The 23,058-nt window shown below is 37.8% G+C and overlaps 1 protein-coding gene across 1 annotated transcript in view; it reads right to left on the bottom strand.

The window, feature by feature from the left end:
• The window catches only part of SLC17A1 (solute carrier family 17 member 1), a gene marked incomplete at its 5' end in the record, with an annotated part of 36,628 nt that overhangs the window by 1,307 nt on the left and 12,263 nt on the right, over nucleotides 1–23,058 (bottom strand). Inside the window, one exon of the mRNA XM_017878557.1 lies at nucleotides 22,156–22,292. Within this exon, the coding sequence (XP_017734046.1) occupies nucleotides 22,158–22,292 (135 nt within the window). The remainder of the gene's footprint in view (nucleotides 1–22,155; nucleotides 22,293–23,058) is intronic.

Genomic DNA, 23,058 nt, shown 5'->3' with positions numbered 1-23,058 from the left:
GGCCTCCCAAAGTGCTGGGATTACAGGCTTGAGCCACCGCGCCTGGCCCACACACTCTTTTTTTATGGACCCTACCCAAAAGTGTCACTAGTCCTTTCAAAGAACAATTGCTGTCTTCTGTGTTAACTGGGATAGTGACCTCTGGCAAGTTGGGCTGAAACTGGGCTTTACCTGGTTAGTAGGTGTCCAGATTAGCTCCTCCGAAGTCATATTCTCCAAAACCTGAAAAGGGGGAGTGGCCAAGGTTCTAAACTGGGGTGTCAATCCAGGGGCCTATCTGGAGTAACAGTGAGAAAGGCACATACGATCTTTCCTTTGTATTGGAATTTTTTTCCTCCATTTTGTATCTGAAGTTGTATTAGTTATTAAAACATGGCATCCATACAAATAGACATTTTCTGGGTTTTCCAGTGGAAACAGCTGCTTACATTGCCTAATGACTGTCTAAACATGCTGCAGATGTTTCCACATGTTAGCTGAATATATGTATTCCCTTCACATAGGCAATCATGATGCATCTTATCCTAGGGAGACAATATGTGTTGCTGTAAAGGAATACTTGAGTCGGGGTAATTTATAAAGAAAAGAGGTTTATTTTGGCTCATGGTTCTGCAGTCTGTACAAGAAGCATGGTGCCAGCGTCTGCTTCTGGTGAGGGCCTCAGGAATCTTCCAATCACGGCAGAAGGTGAAAGAGGAGTCAGTGCATCACATGGTGAGAGCTGGGGCAATAGAGAGAGAGATGGGAGGTACCACACACTGTTATACAACCATATTCTCTCCTGAACTCAGAGTGAGAACTCACTCATTATCCAAAGGACAGCACCAAGCTAGCATGAGGGATCTGCACCCATGACCTGAACACCTCATACTATGCCCCACTTTCAAAATTAGGAATTACATTTCAACATGAGATTTGGAGAAGACAAACATCCAAACCATACCTTACAGATATTGTTCAGGATGTCATAAAAAACCAGTCATATGGCTCTAAAACAGTTCAGGTTACATAAAAGTTAAAGCCTCAATAGAGTGTAGATGAAGAAAGGCTTTGTAAGAATTTTAAAATGTGTGTTTTCTCTCTAAGATCAGGAATAAGACAAAGATGTCTACTCTAGCCACTTCTGCTCAACATTATGCTAGAGGTTCTATACAGGGCAATTAGGCAAGAGAAAGAAATAAAAGGAATCTAGATTGGAAAAACAGAAGTAAAACTATATTTCACAAATGATATAATCTTGCTTAAGAAATCCTAAGAAATCTACTAAACATATTAGAACTAATGAGTTTAGCAAAGCTGCAGGACACAAGATCAATATACAAAAGTCAATTATATTTCCATACACTTGCAATGAGCCATCCAAAAATGAAACTAAGACAACAATTCCATTTCAAGTAGCATAAAAAATAATAAAATACTTATATAGGTTTAACAAAAAAAGTACAAAACTTATAGTTGAAAACTTCAAAATATTGTAGGAAGAAATTAAAGAAGAATGAAAAAACCATCTCAAAATGAATCAAAGACCTAAATGTAAGAGCTAAAACAATACAACCCTTGGAAGAAAATTTAGGGGAACATCTTCATGACCTTTGAGTTGGCATTGATTACTTCTATATGACAACAAAGCCACAAGCAATAAAAGAAAAAATAAATAAATTAGACTTCATAAAATTAAAAACTTTGCTTCAAACTTTGCATCAAAGCACATTAACAAGAAAGTAAAAAGACAACCTATAAAATGGGAGAAACAATTTGCAAATCACAATCTGATAAGGGTCTAGTATTTAGACTATCCAATACACTCTTATAACCCAACATCAAAAGACAAATAATTAAAATGTGGGCAAATACACTGAATATATATATTTCTGTAAAAAATAGAAGAACGGCCAATAAGCACATGAAAAGATGTTCAACATAATTACTTATTAGAGAAAAGCAAATCAAAACCATAATGAGATACCACTTCACATTCACTGAGATGGCTACTGAAAAAAAAAGAAACAAATGTTGATGAGGATGTGGAGAATTGGAATTATTCTACATTGCTGGTGAGAATGTAAAATAGTCTGATGCTGTGGAGAAGAGTTTGGCAGTCCCTCAAAACGTTAAACATAGAATTGCCATATGACCAGCAACTCCACTTCTCGGTATATACCCCACAAAATCGAAACATACCTTCACATAATAACTTGTACACACAAAAGCACATAGTAGTCTATTCACAACAGCCAAAAGGTGTAAACAGCTCAAATGCTCCTCAGTGGATTAATGTATAAACAAAATGTAGCATAGCCATACAGTCGAATACTACTGGGCCACAAAAAAAGAATGAAGTATTGCTACATGCTATGATGTGAGTGAACTTTGAAAACATGTCAAGTGAAACAGGCCAGTCACAGACATATTACATAATTTCATTTATATGAAAAGTACAGAATTAGGTAAATCAATATAGACAAATTATATCAATGGTTGCTTAGAGCCTAGTCCGTGTTTGGGTGGCCCCATGGGTCAGCTGTTGGCTTTCCTGAGGAATCTGGGAGTGAGGGGCTCTGACTTTCCACTGGAGGAAGAGGGCAGAAAGACAGTGACCACTGCATTTGGAGTGGACGGGACCTCTCCATTTTGTTGGACCAGAGGCTACATGCGTGTTTCCTGTGGATTAGATGCAGGTCACAGAGGAGTGATAGCCAGCCCCCAGGGACCACCTAGAAGGGAGAAGTGATATCCACAAAGGAAGATTTGTGTGGAGTGGATCTGGGACGCCAAGGGAGATGGGCAGCTGGAAAAACCAAGTGCATTTCCTGCCTTGTCAGCCTCTTATGCATGAAGAAAAGGATCTGCTTTCAACACCTACCAGCCCAGGGAGCGTGAGGGCAACTGACAATGGGGCCAAACAAACCAGAAATTTCCATGCCTGCTTCCCCTCCTTTTTCTCCTGGTTACACCTCAGGAGGGGTCAGAGGTGGAGTCAGCATCTTAGTGGATGAGGAGAAAAGCCAGACGAAAGAAATTGCTCACACCCCCCTCCCTGAAGGAGAAGGTCTGCCTGCAGCTTTGTCCCAGCTGGAGACACAGGGAAGGAGTCTCGTATGTGTATGACAATTGACTAGCTAAATTCTATATTGAAATAGTATTTTCAGTTATCTAACTGGGAATGTGTGCTTGCTATTTAAAGTGACCACAGTACTTTTTATTACCTAAGAGGGCTTAACAAGGAAATAAATAAATAAATAAGAGTGTGGGGTATAGTGGGGGTGGGATAACCTAGAGTTTTAAAATTCTTTCTTCACTGAGCAGGTTTAAAGGGAAAAGGTAAACCCTTTGCATCCTCACTTAATTTTCTGAATTTGTTTAAATTATTGGAGGCCAGGTGCAGTGGTTCACACCTGAAATTCCAGCACTTTAGGAGGCCAAGGTGGATGCATTGCTTCAGCCCAGGAGTTCAAGACCAGCCTGGGAAACATAGCAAAACCCCATCTCTGCTTTAAAAAACAAAAACAGTTATTGGGATAGGGTAGGGAAACAATAAGCAAGGTAGGCTGCCTCGCTGCAGGGTCAGATTAAGAACAATGATACCCTAAATACAGACAAACCATGTTGCCCCCTCGAAACCATCCCTATGAACTTTACAAAATTAATCAGAGAAGAAGGGAGGGGAAGAAATGAAAATAACCAAGCTTGCAGCACATCCAGCATTAATCATGAGGTCAGCTTATTCTCTCATGCTTTCTCATAGTTGTTTGCTGCCTACTGCCTCAAAACCACGTAGACCTTGTCAAAAGATTATAGTTTCCCTTAACTGCTCTGGAGATAACAACTTAAGCATTGTGAAACGTTATGTTTTCTATTTGAGTTATTCTTTCAGGTCCTGCCTATCAGTGAAACTACTGTGTCAGTTGGTCTGCAGGACCCCACAGGGAGCTGGCTCACCAAAGAATACAGCCTGATGACTTCATCCACCTTACCCTGACCACTCAGTAACCTCAGTTTTCTAGCCCTTGCCCTCCAAGACTCCCTTAAAAGTCCCAGCACAAGAGTCCTTGGGGGAAAAGGAGTTTCCTCTGGAAATGGAGATCCCTCTGAGGATTTTCCCAATCTCCTTGCTTGGTCACTCTGTATTCATTAAATTCTTTGTCTGCTGCAAAACCTACCTGCTGAGTGCATTAGTTTGTTACTGAGTAGTGGAAATATGAATCTGGTGGTTCTGTAACACCCTTGGCCCTTCCATTTCTTAAAATAAAGAGCTTAAGTGTTCCTTAAACAAATCAGCTGATGAGTTAAATGCTAGCCAGACCCCGTCAACTTTCAGGAAGGCAAAACCCTCAGAGCATGAGACAGAAACAAATGTTATATCTGATACCACCTTCAAATCAAACTTTTAAACTTTAGTCACTCACCATGCCAAAGAGCACGTTTGAAAAAATTTTAGATTAAATCTAAACAGCAAATAAAGACAATTTAAAAAATGTTACTAACATCATATGACCAGTGAAAGACTTAAGGGCATGACAGCTGGGGGAAAGTTCTGTGGTGCCCTCTTCTCTTGGTGCCCTAAACACAAGCTTATTTTGCTTAATGGCTAGCCTGGGGATACTCCAGCAGGACACAGTGTGGGGAGCCACAGTGGCCCAGTGAGAGGTGTCAGAGCCTGTGCAGGGTGAGGATTGTGTTCATGCAGGAGGACAGCCTGGCATGGAATGCTGAAGCCTGACCAGGTGCAGAGGGTGTCTGAGCTGGGTGACAGCCTGGCCCACTGAAGTGGGTTGAGGAAAGCTTCTAAGCAAAGTTGTGCAACTCAGCAAAGACGTCAGTGTCCAACAGAGATGAGGAAGTTTGCCTTGGTCCGGGAGGTGTGGCCTGTGGCAGGGAATCAGAGCACGGGCAGGAAAGGAGGGCATCCACAAGGGGGCATCAGAGTGAGAGGTGTGGGCCTGGGAAAAGAATGAGAAGGATGTCTGGAAATGGGATGATGGTGGCATACCAGGGGATTGACAGAGTAAATACAAACATTAAGACTGATAGGAGCTCACTGCTGGAAAAGAAAGTTAAAAATATGGAGAAGTAGAAAACTCGAAGAAACTCTGTGTTGGATTGGAATGGAAGTACTGGTGTAAATTCATAGGTATCCATAGAAAGATAAGTAGGTAGGTAGGTAGGTAGGTAGGTAGATAGATATGTATGTATGCACATATAGTGCCTAACTGTCTACCTAGTGGACCTGAGAGCAGAGGCCCCAGAAACTATGAACACATCTACCACCAAGATCTTGGTTTCTAAATACGATTCTCAAACATTAAGAGGAACTAGAGCTTCTTAGAGGGAGGGCTGATTTCAGGGCGTGGTCAGGGAAAAACTCAAGATGACTCTGGAATATTGTTTCATGCCACAAAGTAAGAAAGTGCTCAAAGAATGATGAAGAACCTCCAACTGGCCAAAATTGAGATAAATTGAGCATCAAAGTAAACAAAAATAGTAATATATTACACATCATTAAATAAAGCAGATAATTATGAGCTTTACTAAAATAAATGTGAATAAATTGAAAGTCTGATGTAGGATGAAATATTTACGTAGCTCCAGAGTATGTAAATATTTACATATTTCCAAATTAACAAACTACTTGTTAATTTCAATGTGAGAAGGAGTAACTTTGCAGAGGCAAAACCTGATAGGCCCCACCTTAATTAAATGAAGAGCCAGAAATGGTACATATCAGCATCATATGACTCCTGGTATAATGACCTAGAAGGACACAGGGACATCTTTGTGGTATCCCTAACCTGAATTTAATCATGTGAAAACATCAAAGAAACCTACACTGAGGAATTTCTACAAAATAGCCTGTACTCTTCAATCATGTCATCAAAGTCAAGGAAAGACTAAGGACAATTCTAGAGTTAAAGAAACTAAAGAGACATGGCTACTAAATGCAACATGAGATTCTGAAGTGAATCTTTTGGTCAAAAAGAATATCACTGATACAATTGATGAAATGTGAATGAGGTCTCAGAATTACATGGTAGAAATGTATCAGCATTAGTTACCTGATGTTGATGGTTGTTTTGTGGTTAAGTAGAAAAATGTCCTTGTTTGTAGGATACCCTAAACTGTGTGAGTGGTGTGGAGATGATGGTAAGGGCATCATGCTAGCAACTTACCCTCAAATGGTTAAGGAAAAAAAGCTCTTTGTGCTACTCTTAAAAACTTTACTGTACCTTGAGATTTTTTTCAAGTTAAACAAATAGTGAAGGTAGGAGATAGAAAATAGAACTGCATTTTGATCACATCCCTTAAGTCATCTTTGTTCAACTCAATGGTTATAATGTTAACAATGCTCCATCAGGGTATTTGGTAAACATCTGATTTAATACCCCAATAGATTAATAAAGCCCAGGTCCATGGTTCTGGAAGATAGTGGAGAAGCTCTTACTCCTATTTATGTTCCGTCCACAACATTATTCACTCAAAGAATTCAGTCCAAGGAAAGCTTTGCTTCCCTCAAAGCAATGTTGTTGATATATTTTTATTAGACAAAGAGCTTGTATTTTATTTTTTAATTGCATTTTCCATTTTATTTTTAATACTAAGAAGTTCAGAACTAAATATAGTGCTCCATTGCCCCATCAAACTAATCCCAAGTTCCTTGTAATACTTTCTTTGATCTAAAAAGTTTTAATATCAGGAATGGAAGTCTGGTTTTAATATTAAAAGTATATTTTACTAATAAATCACAACAAAGAAAATATGCAATCATCTGAATAGAAGTTACAAACACATTTAACAAAACTCAATTTCTATTCTTGGTTTTTTGATTTTCAATCTAAAAAAGAACAAAAAGACAATTCATAACATACATTAAATTCCTATTTTAAATTGGCAGCAATTTATTATTAAGAATATGCCTAGAGGCTGTGCAATTAAAGCTATAAAGAATAAAGGAATCCAAGATTAGGGGGGCCCCCATTAATTATATTTGCCAGATGAAGAGGACATCACTCCAAAACACAAGAATTATTATTCAAAACTATACTAACAGATAGGCTAGCAATAGTTTTCAGTTAAAAAATAAATACTATTCAAATGATATCTTTCCAATATTCCTGAAAATACAATGAATAAAAATCAAATTCATAAAAATATAAGAAAACAACTTTATTTTAAGAAATGCATAGGAATGCAGGAAGCAAAATAATATTCGACTGAGGAAAACCTTAGCCAAGTCTCAGCAGTGGCGGTCTTATAGCTCTCTATATCAAGTATTATTGAAGTTATTTATATTGAATATTCGATATTGCATACTTCTTATAACTACCAACTTCTCCCTAGTAGTTTATTGCAATTCAAGTGCAACTCTGAAAAACACTGCTATAGGTATTGTTAAATATGGTCCACTGATTATAAACTTTTCTGGAAGAATAAACAGCTATACTACAAATAATACTTTCAAAAGTGAAAATGATGTGTTTTTTTGACCTACCTGATATTTACATTATATTAAAATTTAGAACCACTGAATATATTGTATAATAGGCTAGTAACAAGATATTAAACTAAATATAAGTCCAGAAATGACATAATATATATAGAGATTTCTTTTACTAAAAGTTGGTATTTTAAGTCAGAGAGGAAAATGCAAAATTATTTTTTAAAAAACAACGTTGGTAAAATTCAAACACTTGGAAAACAAACCCAAATCTTCACTTAAGCCATGCAATAAAAGTCTACAAATGAACTAAAGACTATGAATTGTCCAGAAGGAAACATTCACTCTTCTTTCTCTCCTTTTTGGCTCTGCGTGAGCTCACACCTTCTGGATGACTCCAAAGCCACTGAATACTTTAATTGGTTAACACAGAAAATTTTAAAGGCCTGCAAGAAGTTAAAATACTATCACAGTCCTGAAATTCTTTCCTGCCCATTGCCCATGTAGCTGTGATGATGTCTGAAGGAGAAATAGGCCTGTGAAGTGACTGAGTCCACTTGCAGGTGCAAAGGTGGAGGGAACATTTCCTACTACTCACATGGCTTCATTCTCTGTCTCTGCCTTCAAGGAATAGAACTGTACAGTCCATTTCTCTTTACAGACCCAAACACATTCACCTAAATCTACTGTTAAAAATCTATTTACATAGGGAACAAATGTGAATCCTTCAAGCCAGTCTTCAAGATGGATCCCAGATGGCTAACTGGGCCTAAGTTTAAAATACAGCCAAGAAGTGATTTTCTGACCAGGTAGGAGCCACACAAATACTCTCTGTTCCCTGAAAACCTGCATCTTTTTATATTTGGGACTTCCAGCATTCGCCTGAACCAACCAATCAGAGCTCAGCAGCCTCAGTCAATCAGTCAGGGTTCAGCTGTATTGACCAACCAGAACTCACTTTTGTCAACCAATCAGAAATCATCTACACTCACCAATCACAACTAAACGTGTTTCAATCTTTTATTTACATAAATGAACCTGATTAAAAACCTAGATGGGGCCTGACACGATGACTCACGCCTGTAAATCCCAGCACTTTTGTAGGCCAAGGCAGGTGAATCACTTGAGGTGAGCAGTTCGAGACCAGTCTGGCCAACATGGTGAAATCCCCGTCTCTACTAAAAATACAAAAACTAGCCAGGCGTGGTGGCAGGCACCTGTAATGCCAGCTACTCGCGAAACAGACGAAGGTTGCAGTGAGCTGAGATCCTGCCACTGCACTCCAGCTTGAGCAACAGATCAAGACTCTGTCTCCAAAAAACCAAAACCTGGGCAGGAGGGAATCTTTGCTATAAAAACAGACTGGCTTGGCATGGTGGCTCAGTCTTAAATCTCAAAACTTTGAGAGCCCAAGATAGCGGACTGCTTGAGGCTGAAAGTTTGTGACCAGCCTGGGAAACATACAAGATCCCATTTCTATCTAAATAATACTAAAAAAAAAATTTAGCAGGGCATGATGGCGTTTGCCTATAGTCCCAGCTACTCAGGAGGTTGAGGTGGGAGGATCACTTGAGCCCGGAAATTAAAGGCTGCAATGAGCTGTGATGGTATCACTGCACTCCAGCCTGGGTAACAGAGCAAGACTCTGTCTCAAAAACAAAACAAAACAGAAAACTGAGCCTTCCCTTCTTTCTCTGGAATCCGCCTTCGTTTTGTACCCTGGCTTTCCTCTCCTCAGTTTGCAAACTGTTCACCAGAATAAAGTCTCTTTCCTCCAAATTCCTATTCAGAAAATTTTTGTTCACATTCTTGGCATCAAAAGTGAGATTTGAAGTCCTGTCCTGAACCAAACCATCGGTGGTGTGTGCCTGCAAGAGCCCCTTGAACTCAGTTGTCTTCTCAGTGTTGCCAGAGGGGAGAGAAGGGTTGGGTAAGTCCTCTCAAATTCAGACCTATCACGCTTTAGTTGAAGTCTCAGAGACCGTTCTTTCCCTGTAGGCCCCTCCATCTGGACTCCAGAGAGGATTTATTACCTGTGGCCCTGGTTCGGAGGAGGGGGACAGTTTCCTAGCCTTAGTAATTCCCTCTATCCAGACCCCAGAGGGGACATTCCCTTTGGCCCCGGGTTTAGTGGGAGATCTTTCCAATTTCAACCAGTTTCCTCCATCCAGATCCCTGACAGGACATTCCCTGTTGGCTCCAGGTTTGCTGGGGGCTTTTCAAGTTGCCTGGCTCTGACCATCCAACTCTAGAGGAGACTTTCCCAACTGGCCCTGGGTTTTGTTAGGACTTGGCCTGTCTGTAAGGTTTTGTGGGGATGTTGGCACTATGGGTACTGGAAGGGATGACTTCATCACGTCAGTGCAATGGGTAGCCCGTGTTGTAAGTTTTTCCCGTCTGATCAGCCACTTCCTGTGACTCCAGCTGGTTTTATAAGCAAAAATTATGGTACAATGAGTTGTAATTGGCTAGGTCTCTGAACAAAAATTACCCACCATAAGCTCTAATTTTGCTGGCCAAAATAGGACTCTTTTGAAATTCTGAAACGTGTCTATTTGTGCACACAAAGAAAAAGTGAACCTCTCAGAGACAATGGGAAGCCTTTATCAATTGGCACTTTAAAAGTTGTAAACAGAATCAAGAGGCTACCATTGCCTTTCTTACAGAAAATAATTCCAAATTGAGTGAGTGCCTTAATTAAACGTAAAGTGAGATTAGCACTCGCGAGACTGAAACTAAAGCTGCAAAAAATCTTCTGGAAAAACTTTATTCCACTGGGCCCCTTTCCTGTTGCTCTGCCTGTCTTCTGCACCTTTTCTTTTTTTTTTTTTAAAACACCTCTGCTTTATCTTTCATTCCTTCCTTCCTCTTTTACTTGTTCACCCGGTTATTTGGAAAAGTTTCTAAATTTTCTCGTGGACTCATTACGTGTTTTCATTGCATGTTTTCTTGTCAAATCTTGTCATGTGTTCCTGTGATTTTGTGTTGCTTAAGCATTCATTTTTTGTATGCCTGTAACACAACCAGACAACTTCTTGGAGAAGCTTGAGTTTTCCCTTTGCTTGAGATGTACATTTCCTACTCCATTTTCTCTAAAATTTGATAAGGGCTTCAGCCATGTGGAACAGATAAATTTCAACCTGTTCCACTTACAGAGATGCAGTTTGAATCCAACTGTCCGTTTAAACTAATGAGTTTTACCCGATTCACGGCTAGAGTTTTAAAATTAAAGCTACACAGTCTTTGTGTTTGCCTGTATTTTTGTGCATATGTTTGTATGTGTCTGTTTGTATGTTATCTACAGTACCAAATTGGCTTATAACTAAATGAGTACTCATAAATTAAGCAAACAAGGCCAAATGTTTTCCAAGTTCATGTGACTTAGTAATCTTCTGATGAATGGGGCTAATCTAAAATGGTTGGTTTGATGGACATGGCTGTGTTTTCTGAGTTATCAACAAAATAGGCATGTATTTAACTTTGAGATTCTTACTTTTATGACACTTGGATGGCATGCAGTAATGTAAAATTGGTTGATAGAAAATTTAGCTTGAGACGATGGCTAGATTTGTCTGATATCTCATGATATTTTCCAGGCATAATTATTAAGAATGAATGGTTAGGGTAGATGTGCATGGGATAAAAGTTTGTAAATGAACTTTTGATAATGGTTATGTTTTATAATATGTTTCCTTGGGGAGGTTTCTCAAATCTGTTTGGTAACTACACCCTTAGAGTTTTGCTAAGCCAAATTAAATGACGGATGTTCGTTGAATGTCTGGATCATTTCCAGATAAAATACTATGCTGAGACTCTGAGTTAAGGCTCAGATGCTTTTGGCTTCTTATTTCAGAGAAATAAAATTATTTGGTTTAAAGAGTTGCTCTGTTAGAAAACCCATGATCTGGACATTGTAAAATGTGTATTCATGGATTATTGGTATGTGATTGATAGTTAAAAGTTGCTTACTTCCTAGGTTCTCACTGAAATTAGAGTTGCTAAGAGTTAACATTGTAATTAATGTGTGTGATTAAACTACTAATGATGAGAAAGACAATTCTGTCTCCAATTGTATGAGGAGAATACAATGTATTTTTGGTAAGAAGTTTAAAGGAAAAAAATAACTTTGTATAGGAAAGACTTTTGTTTGGTAAATTTTGTCTTAGAGTAAAATGAGTGGTTAAGAAAGAAGAAGTATAGAACAAAGCAGAAATTTCAAGCATTTCATAAATAGTCTAAGTAAGTCTTAAGGTTTATGAAAAGACAGTTTATAAAAGGAATTTTCTCTGTGATCAGATTGCCTATGATTGGAAGCAAATCTTTTATGGGTTTTTCTAGGGATTGAACTTTGATGTTAAAAACACACTGACACAGAACTTAAAAACTTGGTCCCCTGTGTTAGAACAAGGCTTTCTGAAAATATTAATTTGCTCTCAGTAAAATTGCAAGAAGGTTTGATTTTAGTTATGAAATCTGTTTAACGGCCATCCTCTAAACTACAAACAGTTCCTATTCCGGTCACATTTTTTCCTGATAACTGTCTAGTTTCTCTAATTTCAGGTTCTTCCTTCTTTTGACCCTGAAAAAGGTATATCTCTTTGTTTGGCTGTGGTCATGACTCTCCAAACTTTTCCTCAGTTCCTGTAACTTTTTCTGGTTCCAATTGTGCTGTTATGGACTGATGCTAAAGAGTTTATTTTGAAGGTCTAGAATAGCAGTGTTTTACCCTTGTACAACTTATTTTGGCTTGGCTTTTCTTGATATGCCTGAATTATTTTGTGTAACCAGGACATCCCATGCTGTTTCTAAGAACAACGCATTCCTCTGCTCAAAATACTAGTTTTCTTGTTTACATTTCTCTGTAATATAGTATACTCTCATAGTCCTGGAAACATTCTTCTTGTGCCTGATTAAATTTAAGTGCTCTTTTTTAAAGTCAGGTTTAACACCCAAGTTATCTAAATAGGTTTTCTGCAAGGAGAAGCAATCGTATTACAGCAGGTTTTTTTCTTTGCCTTTTAGGTAACTGACCAAGGAAACAAAAATTGTGGGTTTTACCAAAATAAGTTCCAGTGCTTCATGTTGTCCTTACTAGATTTTTGGTTACTTAGGAAAATTGAGCTTTAAAAGGATTAAGGTTTTTACATCCATGGAACTTTCTCTATTGCTTTTGAAATCTATTGATTATCACTCGAGTTAGATGAATAAATATTATCTCGTCATGACCTAGGATTCTGTTTCATCAAGTACCTTGAAACTTTTGACATCTTTGGCGGGTTTCCTCAGGATCAAAATCCTAAATTAAGTCTTTTTTATCTTGTAGACATAGTAAATGATTAGGCTTGTAAATCATAGAGAAACATGGTCAAAAAAAGAGAAATGTTCAGCTTTCTTTAACTTCTAGTTTTGTAAATGTGTTATTAAAATATGTTCCAAAACTGTATGAGATTCCTAAAATTCTGGTTTGTCATGGTATGTGTTATCATTCACGATTATGATTATTATGTTAAATCGTAGTATGCCACAGAAATACCCAGATTCCTTTGTCAATTGTAAACTCCCATCAGATCTTTGACCATGGCTGTTTGGGGATTTTGTCATTCACAGTTAATGTTTTAAATTCTTTGGAGCTCGGCACAGTGGCTCATACCTGTAATCCCAACACAAGCCGAGGCTGGAGGATCACTTGAGTCCAGGTGTTCGAGACCAGCCTGGGCAACAAAGTGAGACCCTGTCTCTACAAAAATACAAAAAATTAACTGGACATGTTGGTGCAGGCCTATCGTCCCAGCTACTTGGGAGGTTAAGCTGGGAGGATTGCTTGAGCCCTGGGAGGTCAAAGCTGCAGCGAGCCATGATCTCGCCACTGCACTCCAACCTGGGTAACAAAGGGAGACCCTGTCTCAAAAAAAATAAACAAATAATAAAAATAAATTATTCTTTGGTAGCATTTTCAATTGGCTTTAGTTCAGAATTGCTTTTCATGAAACTGTTAATCAAGATCAAGCGAAACAAATTACCTGAAATTAAATAATTGATAAGGATAATTTTTAATGACTTTTACTTAAAACATTGTTGGTTCTTTACTTATATGTTTTGTTTTCATATTCAAAGAAATTTTCTTTCGTCAGCTATCTATAGTTTTCATTAATTTGGTAAAATATTCTTTTGTGAACAAAAGTGGAAGCATTTGCTTTTACTCTCTACTTGATTCTTTCAAAACTCAGAAACTGTGAGTATTCTGGTTTTATTTATCTGAGTTTAATAAAATTTTCTCCCTCTTTATAAATAGTATACAATTGGAAACATTAGTTTTATTACCAAAGTTTTAACTGAAATGTCATATTTAAGAATGTACATAAATGCTTGGCTTCAAGAATTACCAGCCTTACAGTGAATGAGTAAATGTTCCTGGCAGGCCCAAGAACTCTAAGATTGTAAGTAAAATCTAAATCCTAGCTTTGTTTGACTTCCTAGCCTCAAGAGGTTCTAAAATCTGAGGTTTTCTGTATGATCAATGTGGAGAGAAAATGTTATGCTTCTAAGTAAAGCTAAAGTATACCTGTTATTAGCCCTGTGTATTGTTTTCAAGTTCTTGCTGTCTGCCTGTAGAATACAGTAGATATTTTACCCTAATTTCTTCCAATATTTGGCTAAAACTAAATCCCAATAAAGTCCCCTGGCACTCTTCCTCCAATCTAGGAATGCTCCGGGACATTCAGGGGATTTCTCCTTCTTAAAATTAACTGGCTAGAGGAATTATACATCAGAATTGGGGACAAACTAGTTAGAGCACTGGCCAACACTGGGGCTACTCCATCTATCCTTAGCCCTGGCCTGCTTTCAATGTTCCCTTCCTGTAGTTCTGAACTCATTCAGATGGCTGGGCTGAGCCTATCATGGTCCCTAAATCTTTGCCTTTCCCCTTCCAACTAAGACCCTTCACTGGCAGTCATTGTTTTTTAATTGTCCCATTGGCTTCTCTATACCTCCTAGGAAGAGGCTTAGAAACCTACTAGACCAATATTTCCTTCTCTCAAAAAGAGGAAATAATGTTTGAGCTATCCTCACCAGGAGACTTTGCCACAGAAACAGCTTTTACTCCAGTTACCATCTGTGTAGTTAACCTCACAATGCTGTCCATCCTGCTCTCCAGGAGCTGCCCAAGAGTCTTAGGCCACAATCCAATACTGATGTTGGTCACACGCATTCAGCACCTCTGATCAAGATTCAGGTAAACCATAATAAGCCCCTCCCCAGTGTTAAGCTATACACCCTGAATCTGAGGCCCAGGCTCGTATACAGACCATAATGGACAACCTTATATGAAAGAAACTTGTCCTTTGCACCAGGCTTTACAATACTCCTATTGTCTCCATCTGTAAACCCAACAGTAGAGGATAGCAATCTTTCCAGTATCTTAGGGCTATCAATAACATAGTCATTCCTCAACACCCAGTAGTTCCTGACTAAGCCAATACTTTTCAGCTATTGACCTTTGTAGTGCCTTCTTCAGTATACTGGTACATCCTGATAGCCAGTACCTTTCCCATGGGTTTCCAAGTCCGTCAGTTTGATCATCCACTCTGTTATTACCTAAGACTAGCACTTGGTTTGACCATATTCTCTCCTCTCTCTCACCTGTAAATGGGTCTTTGAATTTTCATAACCTCTCAGGAAATTGTGTTCCCACAAAGGCTGTGTTTTTGGCTCCAGTTACCATAGTCAAGAATTTTCCTATCCCTGTCTCAGGACATGAACAAATGCAGGCATTTGCTTTCTGGATCAAATCATTGCTCCCATCACAATTATTAAAACCCCTGGAAGCATCATTGTTGCATCCCAAGTGTAAAAGAGCTCTATTAATAATTGATGACTACCCTAATGACAAGCCCTCAGATTATAAAAATGACAGCGTGGACACTCTTAAGGATGTATTTTACCTGGGAAGGCTAACCCTAATGAAGGAGCTAGATTAGGAAGGTTTTTAGGATCCTGGTTTGGACTAGGTTCTGCTTGGAATGAATATACAAAGAGAAACTTTTCTTGCACTGTTTACAGAATTGCCCACTCCAGTGCCTGAGCAATAAGGGCATAACAGATCCCGAGACTCCCTTACTCGTGTGGTCCTAGACAATCACATTACTTTAGACTATCTTCTCACTGCACAAGATGGTGTTTGGGCTGTCACTAACACTTTCATCTGCACCTGGGCAAATACTTCCAGTCAGGATGAATTCAAAACATCCAAGATCCTCAAATCTTTGAAAAGCACATCTTCATAAAGCCTACTGACTGGAATGACTGGGTGAAATTTCCAATTTCTAGATCTTTCCAGCCAGCTTTCCTCAGGATAGGATCCCTCTTGTGCTCTATTTACAAGTCTTAATGATCTTCCACATATTTGGGGTATACATTTGACTCCCCTTTAAAATTGTTCTAGCCTGTTTTAACAACTGTCTGCGAAAGACCCCCATCAGGATCATGCTGACCCAACATCCTTCATTTGCATAAAGGAACTGGATGAGAACCTGAGCAGGAACCTTTGCTATAAAACCAGAGCCTTCCTTTTGATCTCTGAAACATTTCAATTTAATGTGGACAAAATCCCATCCTCCTCCCTGTCAACACTTCCAATCTCAGTAATAAACACTCTTTAGTTGCTAAAGCCAAAATCTAGGTCCTATCCTTGTTTCTTCTCTTTCTGCATAGTTCACAATCTCCCTGCCTTGTCTGGCCTGCTCTGCCTCCAGAACTCATCTGAATCTGGCTGCTTCTCACCATATCCCCTGCCTACATCTCTCACTTGAACCTCTGAAACAGCCTCTGTCCTGGTCTCCCTGCATCTACTCTTGTTTTCCTAAAGTCCTTTCTCTAGAAGGTGGCGAAAATGATCTTTATAAATCATTGATCAGGAAAGTCACTTGTCTCAAAAGTATCCAATGGATTTGATTATAGACAGAACTGGATGCAAACCAAGCTTTTGCCATGACCTGGAAGCACTACATTAACCACTTAACCTCAACCACTTACACAGTTTATCTCTCTTTACTCACAAGATTCCAACCATGCTGCCCTTCATTCTCCCTCTTAGGAATACTGAGCTCATTCCCATCCCAGATTACTTTTCTTGGTTATTTTTTATGCTTGGAATACTCTTTCCCAGAGTATGTAAATTCACAGACCCTAGATTAAGAATCCCTGCTTTCTGATACTCATCCAGACAGTAAAGAAATACATTTAAGCACTTTTACAGGTGCTGGGATAGAACAGTGAGAGCTGGGTTCAAGTGAGAACAAATTTTGCCCAGTAGGTGACATTTGTGTTGAGACTTCAGTGATGCGAAAGAGGCACATTATTGTTCATCCTTGGAATACTCACTGACCTCCAGCAAAAACAGCCCTCCTGAACATGCTCTATTGTGTTACCCTATTTCATGTTCTTTTTAGTATATCAGTGTGTGGAATTATCCTGTTTAAATATAGCTATTTGTTTCCCCCTATCAAAATGTGAAGCTCTTTTAGGCACTGAAGTCCTGATGATGTTGCTCACTGCTCTATCCCAGCACCTACAAAAGTGCTTAAATATGTTTATTTACTGTCTGAATGAATACTAGATAGCAGGGATTCTTAATCTAGGGTCTATGAATTTACATAGAGAAAATTACATTTTATTTCCTTAACATTTGACTAAAATTTAACATTTCCTTCCATTATTAATGTAGACAATACATCACAACAGTGGTCATACTGAGGACTTAAATATCAATAAAAATCACAGGTATTTTCCTGTGACATTACAATTGTGAACCATGAAAGAACAAATCCTTCAAGTTGGATGCTGACTGGCTAAATGGGCTTAAAATCAAAATAGAGCCAAGCAGTCATTTGCTGACTAGAGGTCACACATGCACTTTGAGTTTTCATAAGACCCACACACCTTCTAAGTTAATAGCTTAGTTCATAGCTGCTTGTTCCTGTTTATATGCCTGAACCAACAAATAGACTGTGGCCTGAGTTGACAAATCAGAATTCAGCAAGTGTCAACCTCTCAGAACCAAGCAAATCTGAATCATGCATGTGCATAAGTGGACCTGAGTGGGAACCTGGGAGGGAACTTTCTCTATAAACGATAAACTCTTTTTGTTCTTTAGACTGCACCTTAAATCTGTCTCTCCCTAGTTCACAAACTGTTCGTTGGGATAGCCTCTTTCCTCTAAATTTCTTTTCAGAGAACTTTTATTCAGACAATTATTACTAATATCTCAAAATATTTTGTTTTGTTCAATATTATTTTAAAACTAAAGCACTAATAATAATCATGTTATCATAAACATGCTTTTTAGTATCTTGATAACTATTTCAACATAATTAATCTCCTTTAGAATCCTCCACATTATATTCTGAGTTGTGGTTTATTACACAAAAGAGATTGAGAAGCCCTGCTGTAAAGGAACTACCACAAGCAAAATGCATGCCCCTTATTCAACTATTGTCCCTGGGATCCACTGAAATAAATGTAAAGAAACAAAAATAGAACATTACAAAACCTAGAGAACTACCTCATACCCAAATCAACAAGGACTATTAGCTATAATAAATTCAGAATACTGAGGGCCAAAATAAAGGGTGACATTGGAAATCAGCTCACAGCTGTCTACTAAACTCATGATCTCGGTACATTCAGAGGGAAGACAGAGGTGGAAACAGCAGTTCCAGGACTGCGAAGCGACTTCCTCCTGGGTGAGGCTGGGTAGGAGGCAGGGCATCTGGGAATCAATGGACCTTTGCAATCCTGGTGCGCCAGGCATATTGGCAATGGCTTCTAGGCTACAGGAGAAACGCAAGGCCATTATTCTGCCTTTTCTTATTTTCTTCCAACCTCTAAAATTACAAGGCAAAGTTGTAAGGTAACCAGCTTTGCAGCAACGTGTCAGTTTGAGAATGACAGGTAAAATACTGCTGATTCCACGAACAAAATGTCTGTGTGCTGCTGAATGACTGACAGCCCTGAGGATACAGGTTGTTGAAGAAACAGCCATTAGCACAGCAACACAAACAGCAAGGCCCAGAATACCTCCTGCACTATGGCACTATTCATACTGGTGTTCCCAGAGCCCCTCTGCCATTTAGCCTAATATCTAAAATGAGAATTTAAAACCTCCACTGCCAGCCTGATGGAAAGATGCCAAGGGCAGCCAGATAAACAGAAAGGAGAATGGAGGAAATTCTACCCACATCATCTTTGGGGAATTACAGGCTTACATAGAATTAGCCTGAACCAAAGAAAAATAATTGGAAGGAGGAAAAAAAGCAAAAAAGAATGTAGCATGTAAATGGAAAAAATGAACACATTTTCAAAGAAGAGTTAGAGAGCATAAACACAATCAAAATTTAAAATATTCTACAAATCTAAATTACTAGAGGCAGGCAAGGAGGCAGGAGGGGGAAAAGGACCAAAAAGATAAGGAGGATTTTTTCAAGGGAATAGAAAATAAGATGCTAGAAAATGAAGTATATTTGTAATGACAATAAACGCAGTTGGATTGAAGTCATCTATACAAAGGAGACGGCTCTCAAAGTGGGTGAAATAATTGAACCCAGCTATATACCTTCTGTAAGAAAAATGTTAAATAAAATGACTCAGAAAGGTGGAATTTAAAGGCAATGCAAAAGTATTCCAGGGAATCTAAAATAAGCACACACCCACACCCACACCCACAATTTAACGTCATATCAACATCAGAAAGTAAATTAAAAGTAAAATTTATGAAATGGGAAGGATTCATAAATTTATAAAGTCAAAAGTAAATTTCAAATTAAGATATACTCGTCAAAATCTTTTTGAAATCATAACATCAGAATATAGTATTCAATAGTAACTGCCAAAGCAGACATAAAAAGAAAAATGGATAGAAATAATAATGGAAAACTTTGGTATAACTTTCAAATTTAATAGGTCAAGTATATAAAAAACAAATAAGATTTATGGATTCTGAATAAAGTGATTGTTCTCATAGCTGTGCCACACTCTGTGCCTTGGAAATAGAGGATAAACCTTTGCTAATGTCTATGGGATATTTTCTAGTGCTGTTATATGCTTATTTGTAAGGACAATCTCAGATATTTCTACATTAAAATATTCAGATAAACTTTTGTATTTTTAAATTACTAGTTATATTCCATTCACTTAAACAAAATGTATTAACTAAGGCTGCATTGACAAACATGCTTAATTCCATATCCAGATTTTTGCCATTTCTAAATCAACAATCTTGAGTTATGCTTGCATCTTGGCAAATTTTTGTGAGTACACCATTATGGAAATTTTTAGTACTTGCAATACTGGATCAATTTAATACTGACTCAATTTCATTTTTGAGTGACACTATCAGTTTTCCTCCTTTAGCTGGGTGTAGTGTTGCATGCCTATAGTCCCAGCTACCAGGGAGGCTGAGGCACGAGGATTACTTGAACCCAGGGGATTGAGGGTACAGTAAATTATGATTATGCCACTCCAGCCTGGGCAATACAGTGAGATCCTATTTTTTTTTTTTTAATTTCTTCAAACATCATTTGGATCATTTCTTCCAATAAATTTGTTAACTGGCTATTTTGTTTAAGGTGAAAATTTATTTATTAATATTAATATAATATTTATCAATAAATTTTCCAGGATACTTACTGAATTCATTATTGTTTGTATAGTTTTCCAGTCAACCCACTTGGATTTTCTAAGTAGATAACCATATCAGCTGCTCATAATGATCATTTTACCTTCTTTACCAATATGTGTTTTCTTCATTTCCTTGTCTCTCAGCCCCTCTCTCTTAACTGAGAACCTCCTTGCTTATTGCACAGATGAAATGCTAACCTACATACTAACTCATCACATATACAACACTGCCTTCTCTCTGCCACTGTGGATAAGCTCTAGGTTTCTGCCCAAGGCCAACCCAAGTTGTGGTGCTTGAATTACATCCTTTCCGGATGAGTCAAGTACTTTTTAATTCTGTCATTGTGCCTTATCTCCTACATTGTGGAACCTCATTACTGAATTATACCGTCACCTTATATGCTATTGCATCTATCTTCGGAAACAAACAAAAAACAAACAAAACCCTCCTTGGTTCTACATCCCTCTACAGCTACCACACCACTTCTCTGATTTCCTTTATAGGAATGCCTATCCTGACTGTCTCAGTTTCCTCAGCCCATATTCTCTCTCTCTTGATCTCTCTTTTCATACTATAAAACACAGAGACACAGAAAATTGCACAAATATTTGGCTCAATGAATTATTATAGGATAAGTGTTTGTAATCACTAGCCTGGACATGAAAAATGGAATATTGCCAGGATTCCTGAAGTTCTTCAAATGGTCCCTCCTGCCCCTAAAAGTGACAACTTCTTTGACATTTATAATAATCTATTTGTCTGTATTTCTTTATAGACTTATCACCCACATGTATACTTTTATAGTGTTTCATTTTGCCAATATTTAAAAATTTGTTTTATCATTTCTTTCTAATCTAGAGCATCCATTTCTACCCCCATTTTTGTTTTCTTCAGACGGAGTCTTGCTCTGTTGCCCAGGCTAAAGTGCAGTGATCTCGGCTCACTGCAACCTCTGCCTTCCAAGTGCAAGAGATTCTCCTGCCTCAGCCTCCTGAATAGCTGAGATTACAGGTGCCCGCCACCGCGCCTGGCTAATTTTGTATTTTAATAGAGACGGGGTTTCACCATCTTGGCCAGGCTGGTCTTGAACTCCTGACCTCATGATCCACCCGCCTCGGCCTCCCTATTTTTCTTTATATGTAATTTATTTATTAAAGAACCTGAGCCTTTTGACCTATAAAATCTCCTGCAGTTTAGATTTGCTAATGACACACTCAGATTTTGTCAAACATATTCTCTGTTTTCTGTACTTCTTCCAAAATGGTAGCTGTATACAAGGTTTGATGAGATTCAGCTTGATTTTCTTAGCAAGACATTAGTGGTGGTGTGTTCTTTCATCAGAAGGTATACAATGTCTTCATGCCTTTCTTTTTGTGATACTAATGATCATTGAAATTCAACACCTGGATCTCTTAATTTATTGAGGGTTGCAAAATAAGGATATTCCACATCTATCAATTCTTATTTATGCATTAGCCAAAATAATTCTACAAAGAGACATTTCTCCTACAGTTTATTTACCACTGATAGAGTTGGCATAAGCAAAGCACAGTATCATACCTTGAACACACCTTAATGGACTCTTTGTCCCCATCATTCATTTGAAAATCATTTTAGTCAGGGTTACCTTTAAAGTTCCTCTTGCCTAACCCATTTGTAAATTCTTAGACCTTATATAATTTAATGTCTTGATATTACAGCACTTGCCAAAGACTCCCAACCTTTTTCACTTTGAGTCTCCATTTTACAACTGTTCTTCCTACTTCGTTGAAGGCCCTTCCCAGTCTTTTTTGCAAACTTCTCTTTTTCATCCTCACCTTTTGATGTTAAAGAGTCCCAGCCTCCCAAATTTATATCTCCAGCCTTAGCATCCCCCACAGAGTCCCACAGCCATTTCCATCAGGATGTCTAATATTCTCAGGCTTAACATGGTCTCCTCTTTTCCAAACCTGCCCCTTATTCCTCCCCATCTGAGGAGTAATCCTTAATTCCTCTCTCTCCTGAATTCCCAGTTTCAAAAATTGTCCTTAATCTGATCACTTCTCACCTTCAGAGACGTGTGTGTTGTCTTTCTTTAGCCCAGTCCTGAATTTCTGCTTTAGCAACTATAAGGTAGAAAATTAGGCCAGTCACATTAATGGCTGCCATCAAGACGAAGGTTTTAAACCAGGCAGATTCTGGATCCTAAGGAATTAAAATTCAAAGTAATTGTAAATTATTGCTCTTGTTTTTTTGTTTTGTAACATTTAAAATGTAATGTTAAAATAATGTAGACTCAATCACTTAACAAATATGGAAAACACACTTATACATAGCCAAAAAAGTAATCATTTTACTCTATAAAATAATCACTTTTATCTTTCTACTGTATACATGTTGTTTAAAATTCTATTTTAATCAGATATTAAATTTACTAGTTTCTTATAGTTCAAAATTAACTGATTTTTTTTCAATCTGATCTATTATTTCAAAGTTTTCTGCATCTTTTCAAGGTATCTTATGTAGCCGACATATTATTGTATCATATAAGCCTATATAGATGAAGAATGTCTTCGTATTTTAATTGGCAAATTTAACACACTTTCATCTATCATCACTATTATTTTGATAAGATATATTGCTCCCATATTATTTCGTATTTTCTATTGCAATGCTTTATTTCTTTTTAAGTTTTGGATTCATTTTGAAGAGAATGAGTTTTCTTCTACTGGTTTATAAAAGTTATCTGTATTACTCTTTAAACATTATTCTTCAGATGCATGCTCAAGTTGAAATAGCTATCTTGATAGGTAGATCAAAAGATATAGCTATAGAGATTTAAGAATACATAGCTAAATATATCTATAGTAGATACATATTGAACTGTATAAATGGAAAGAGTTGTATAAATTTTATCAACATTTATCTTTTTCATAATAGGACTAATATTTGGCAGGCTCTCATTTCCTTT

This window comes from Rhinopithecus bieti, unplaced genomic scaffold (assembly GCF_001698545.2).
Source record: "Rhinopithecus bieti isolate Rb0 unplaced genomic scaffold, ASM169854v2 scaffold_11110, whole genome shotgun sequence".
In the NCBI taxonomy this organism is placed as follows: domain Eukaryota; kingdom Metazoa; phylum Chordata; class Mammalia; order Primates; family Cercopithecidae; genus Rhinopithecus; species Rhinopithecus bieti.
The sequence above is the reverse complement of the archived record's forward strand: the minus strand, read 5'-3'. Positions and strand labels throughout refer to the sequence as shown.